This window comes from Notothenia coriiceps, unplaced genomic scaffold (assembly GCF_000735185.1).
Source record: "Notothenia coriiceps isolate Sejong01 unplaced genomic scaffold, NC01 NC01_scaffold00037246, whole genome shotgun sequence".
Classification (NCBI taxonomy): Eukaryota; Metazoa; Chordata; class Actinopteri; order Perciformes; family Nototheniidae; genus Notothenia; species Notothenia coriiceps.
The window spans coordinates 27,441,050-27,447,130 of record NW_011369947.1 but is presented as its reverse complement, the minus strand read 5'-3'; the positions used below and the strand labels follow the sequence as shown (position 1 = coordinate 27,447,130).

Below are 6,081 nucleotides of genomic sequence, written 5' to 3'. Positions count from 1 at the left end.
CACACACACACACACACACACACACACACACAACACACACCGCACACACACACACACACAACAGACACACCAGACACCATACACACACACACACACACACGACGACACACAGCACACACACACAACACACACCAACACACACACACACACACACACCACACACACACAACACACAAGCATCTGATGAGTTGGCAATTACTGCATCTGCTGGGTAGACAAGGCCGTCCCCAGACACAGCCGCCCGCTCATCTCGACACCCACACACAGCGGCGAGAAGAGAAAGTCGCTTTCGAGCCTGGATTTAAAATAGTCAGAGTCGCAAGCAGACGCAGGTTTGTGGGAGTTTGATCGATGTTTGGAGCATAAACTGAACTTCTCCAGCGTTTAGTTCTGACTGCTGGGACAGGAAGCTGACCAGTAAGACCTGAGAGATTCTGGACGGTTCCTCCATCAGACCTCATGCTTGCCTCTTGGTGACAGCATATGGATTCATTGAGGCGGACAGGCATCATGGCCTCGCTGCTACATGCACGCCAGCATTTATAGCTTGTTCACGGTTGCAGAGCGCCGTATACAGCTCTCTATAGATTCAAGTTAGCTTGTTTTTCAACATCCATCATTCTCATTTATGTTAATGTTCTGTCTAACTAGAACACTTCACAAATATCTCCAGTGAATACTGAAAAGTAGCGACGCAAATACAACATTCAATCAAAAACGTATCCCCGCGGTCCACTGGTGTCCGTGAGCCGGGCCCTAGTGGGTCTGTTGATGATGGATTTGGTCAAATTTCAACATTGAAGTAAATAAAAAAAAATTCATTTCAGGCGACAACACGCTTGGTCACACAATTGGGGGCGTGCAGCCTGTTGTAGCCGAGTTTTTCAGGCCAATTTGCTAAGTCTGGTTGAGGTATATGTCGTATTTGGTGGATGTAGTGGTCGCGCTAGTGTTTTTTTGATGGTAAGTGGTGCCGTTGGTATGAAAGTTTGGAGGAAACACTGCGACTAAGCTCGGTCTGAAACCAGAGCCCAGTCGCTCTGATTGGTTAGGCGGCCGCTCTTGTTTTGTGATGCGTCAACGTACAATGTGTTGAGCCCCGCTTAACAAAGGAATTGTAGCCGTCTGCCAGAACCAGCTTTACTACACAAAAACCTATATAACATCCTAGAGGAAAGGCAACCAGGCGGCAAATAGGCCTCTTTAATGAATAAGCCTGCTCAAATGATCAACATCTCTCATCTGCTCAGCGCTCAAAGCAAGAGGAGGCAAAGTCAGCCGTTACAGAGCGGAGATACACAATAAATGATATTTGCACTTGGTCCCCAGATTCTCGGGCCACCGAATCGAGGACAGCCCGAGCAGGGCCGCCGTAGTTCTCGTACAGGTTACAAGACTGATGCTGTTCCTGTCCCCCGGTGCCACAGGTGTTATATGGCAGGTGTTTGGTGAAGTAAAGCTCATGTTTTGCCCTTTTGGACAGGAACGTGTAACGGTCGGAACACGCACACACTTTGACCTACTTCAATATGAGTTAATGGTTTCCTGCCTATCTGCTTTATTATCCTTAGCGTTATGAGTGTTTAGTCTGTAAACATTGGGAGATCTGTGAGCGAGACGGACGAGACATTTTGGGCAATAAAACACTAGAGAAAAACTTGGAGAAAACCAGCCTTTCCCACCTTTCATGAAGAGCAGCGCCGATGCACACAACAATGCTAGGAACATAAAAATTATATTGTAAGAATAAAAAAGATGGTACAATACATTTAATTATAATAAATATTAAAATATTTGACTGTTTAATGAAAATGATGAATAAACATCAGCATGTCAATTCTGGGAACATGCTTCCCCGGACTCATCGAGTACAGCAGCTGCCTGATGGTAACAGGCTTAATGTTAGATAGATATTAGAAAAATATAAATATAATAATAATATTGAAAAAGTTAACAATAAATAATAACAATAATGAAATCAAAAAAAATAATAAAAAAATAATAAAAAATAAATTAAAATCTTTTTTTAATTTGTTTTATTGAGAATATTCGGACTGTTTTATGTAAAAAAAAATAAATAGATGTCTCATTTTCTGGTCTTATTCGCCTGTAAAGTTTTGTTTTGGTTTTGATCAAAGTCACTGTATAGACCAAATCGAGGTCAGGAAAAACGTACAGAATGTGCCCCAGTCAAGAGATTGTTTTTGTTTTACGTTGGATTAACGCTGAGGTCGAAATTGAAATCTAACTGGGAAATCTACCAAGTTCAGGTCTATAGGCAATCATGCATTGTATATTAAACACATTAGGAATTGCTTTTGTGAGATTTTAATTGTGTGCAAAAGGCACTTTAGGCTAATATTAAATAGTACAATCCAACCCATAGTGAACAGTGAACTTATGTACTGGGATGTACTTGGGAATGACTGTTGTTAGATTTTCGTCTCCCGATACGATCGTTTGAAGCCACTTTTAACAACGGTAAGCAAGAGCGATAGAATGACACGTACTCGCAGCGATCCAGATGAAACAGGTCCTGCTTCTCGGGTTTCTGATAAATCAGGCACAGATGTCACGGCCAGCCAACACAAACACAGCTGTGTTACGCTACGGTTACGCACAGAGCTCTGAGTTTGATCCTGCAGAGTTAGGTGGGGGAAATCTTGGAGGAGCAAAAGTGAGAGACCCTACTGGATGGATCCGGAGTCTGAGGTCAGAGGAAACGCAGAGATCTGGACACACTCTTGCGGATGGAGTGGATGTGGCCCTTATGGCCCATAAAAACACCCTCCAGCAGTTGGGGTAGTTACTCTGGAACGCAGGAGCACAAGGGTTTCATACAAGACAAAGTTGAAAGTAACATTCGCAATTGCAAGGATACCGAGAATAGTCGAAATATGCGGACACATGTTCTACAGAACAAGATAAAGAATTACAAATAAAAAAAGGTGGAGGTTTCATTCTCACACAGAAACAATCAGCCATTTCCCCTGGATCCACGACCTGCTTCCTATCTTGTTGAGGAGACCTACCTGGCATTCGCAGCCGCCCCCTTGGCCGCGTTAGCACGAGAGGCGGCGGTGAGACGACGTCCAGGATCAGCAGCTTTGAGGGCTGCGAGGCCAACGTCTCCACCTCCGGCTGGTGGGTCATGGGGAGGAGCTCTGATACACACACGAGGGAGCACAGAGAGACACGTCACAAGTGCGACCCAGGTCGCTACAGCAGTAGGTGTTACTGTGATTGTCTATTCAGACACAACTAATGGTCAATTTAAAGAAACGCCTTAGGCCAATAGCATTCTTGAGTTCCTGTAAATCTGGACATGTTTTTTATAACGGTATACTATCTGAGACCTATCATGTATGCTAAAAATAGTATCATAGGATGCCTTTAAGCTCTTACCAAAGTCAGGTCTGCAGGTCGGTGACCGTTGCGTAGCCCCCCCCCCGTTGGTGAGGTGTTTCCTGGAGGATCCTCCCACACAGCGCAGGCTTTAGCATGGATTGCACAGGTGCTCATCGTCAGCGTTCCTCCAGCCCCACCAGCGCACTCCGGCTGGCCGCAGGCGGGCGATCACTGCTCCCTCGTCTGGTGCCTGTGTGGGTGTGTGTGGCTGTGTGTGTGTGTGTGTGTGTGTGTGTTGTGGTGTGTGGTGTGTTTGTGTGTGTGGGCAGAGAGGGAGAAGTTAGAGAAGTTAGCCAACAACACTAACATTCATGTAGCCTCACTGTCTTAAAAGGAGGTATATATGTTCTGCTACTCTCAAACTCCTCGCTCCACAAAGCTCTCCTTTTTTCCAAAACGTATGTATTTCATATAATCGATGATAAACCTAACTTCCATGAAATTCCATGTTGTACCACATAGTCAAACTGCATTTTGTGTTTACTATCTGTGACGAAGATGGCTTCGTCCACTGTGGACTGACGGCTTCGGGCTTTGTATATTGCACGTGTTTTATTCTGAAAAGTGTTCCTTATCCCCTTGTCTGTTGATTGGTTCACTGGTGCCCTGTGTTGTCTCCTCCCCCCCCTCACCTGTGTCTTGTTTGGGTTAATTAGTGTGGGTATTAGGCTCCGTGTTTCCTGTTAGGTTAGTGTGTTGAGATCCTTGTGCTGTGTTCACCTGGGCAGCACTATGAGCTGTGTCATGAACCACAGCCATGAATAAATGCCCACACCGGGTTATATTTGAATTATCTGTCTGCCTCCTTGCTTGTCGGGCCTCTCAACGCGTCAACTTCACACTATCCTACAAAACCAGGACCATAAAAACTGCACAGAACAAAACCAGGACGGAGCTTCCATCCATGGAGGACCTTTACTCCCAGCGGCTCAGAAAGAAAGCCCTCCTGATTATCAAAGACCCCAGCCACAAACTGTTCAGTCTGCTGCCGTCTGGCAGGCGGTACCGCAGCATCCGGACTAAAACCACCAGACTCAGAGGCAGCTTCATCCCACAGGCAAGAAGACTATTAAACACCTGAACTTAGAAACAACATCCATAACATTCATCTGGCTGCTACTTAGAAATTATTGATCTATTTACCTAATATATCATATTTCAATGACTTGCATGTAGACTCTTAATGCACTATTTCACTTGTTTTCTTCTTGTATTTCCTTGCACTATATTTGTTCTGTGTATCTGTGTTTTGTGTTGCTCTGTTGAAGAAGCCTGTGACACAAGATTTTCATCGACATAACACCACTGAAGCTATGTTCGTTTGACGAATAAAGAACCTTGAACCTATATTATATTTTTGACAATTATACTTTTGTTTATATTTATCGTTTTTTACCCTCATTTAAAATAATATTTTCATTATTAATATATATATTTTTTTAATTATAATATATATTATTATTGTTATTTGTATTGTATTATTGATTATTTGTTCACCTTTTGTTTACCCTTATCACTACTACATATGATGCTAACGTTATGGCATGTTCTATCTTTATTTGTATTTCTAACATGTATTGACAATAACACATTATTTATTTATTTTTGTAAGTTGTATTTGAGCTGAGAGTTTTTCTTAAACCATTATAGCTTAAAAAAGGAATAATCTGAGATCAAACAAACTTCTTTGGTTTCTCATAACTCATCTGAAATACAACGGATCGAACATTTGCTTTTCATTTTCAACACTGGCTTTAGTCTTTTTTCAACAAAACAAAAACAAACATTTATATCGGGTGTTTTGACCCACAGAAAAGGAAGGGAGGGATCCGTTTCCCAAATAACTCAAATCAAAGGCTGTGAAGCCGTGTTGGTTTAATAAAACAAACACTGCTCACTGCAGCCGTGACGCATAAAACGATAAGGGGTCCCAAGCATAGACTGTATATATAAAGACATAGCCGTGGGAACATGTTTCAAATGGGGGGTGCTGTGGGGATGACACCAGGGCTGGTTCTGACCAATGTGCTGCCCTATAGGCAAGATTTTAGCTGGCAATGAAAAACCTCTACAAAAGACCAATACACTACAAAAAGAGAAACGTATTGACATGGTGGACAGCTTATATAACAAGGCTTCACATTTATTTAGTCTGACAGGACAGAACTCTCCCTCCACATTATTGTAGAAACAGCTTCTTATATCCGTTAGCGCAGCAGAAGCTAACAACGATCCCCGCCGGTACCGCGGTATCCCCTCTCTCTATCTCTCTCACTTTGGCTGCGGGCGCCTGCTAAGCCAACATCCCCCACTTTCATCACTTACAGCGCCCATCGTACAGGGCAAATGGAAAATGTAACCGGGGTGAAAAGGGTGTTATCTTTACTTAATTATGAATGTTGTTACATCAAGGCTGAAAATTCATTTTTTTTGTATTGTGGAAGTGCAGATCCCCTGTCCTCCACCAGGGGGTGCTGCAGCANTTTTTAACATTTTAAAGTAAAATGCTTCAATTTGGTGCACTTTGAGCGCCCAATTAGAGACTGATCTGAGGGGATACAAATCTAAACACCCATGTGAAAAAGATCGGTTTGTCTGTGAACATTTCCAATAACCTACCATAGCCAATAACAAATACATGTAACTTATTTTATTTGTGTTGTTCATTCATAT

At 42.9% G+C, this 6,081-nt stretch overlaps 1 protein-coding gene across 1 annotated transcript in view; it reads right to left on the bottom strand.

Annotated features, from left to right (window-relative positions):
* Window positions 1-3,153, bottom strand: part of LOC104966581 (acetylcholine receptor subunit gamma-like) — a 13,823-nt gene extending 10,670 nt beyond the window's left edge. The window contains exons 1-2 of the mRNA XM_010795766.1: window positions 3,033-3,153; window positions 2,882-2,912 (exon numbers count right to left, since the gene is read on the bottom strand). Coding sequence (XP_010794068.1) covers window positions 2,882-2,912; window positions 3,033-3,153 — 152 coding nt within the window. The remainder of the gene's footprint in view (window positions 1-2,881; window positions 2,913-3,032) is intronic.
* Between the last annotated feature and the right edge of the window lie 2,928 nt (window positions 3,154-6,081).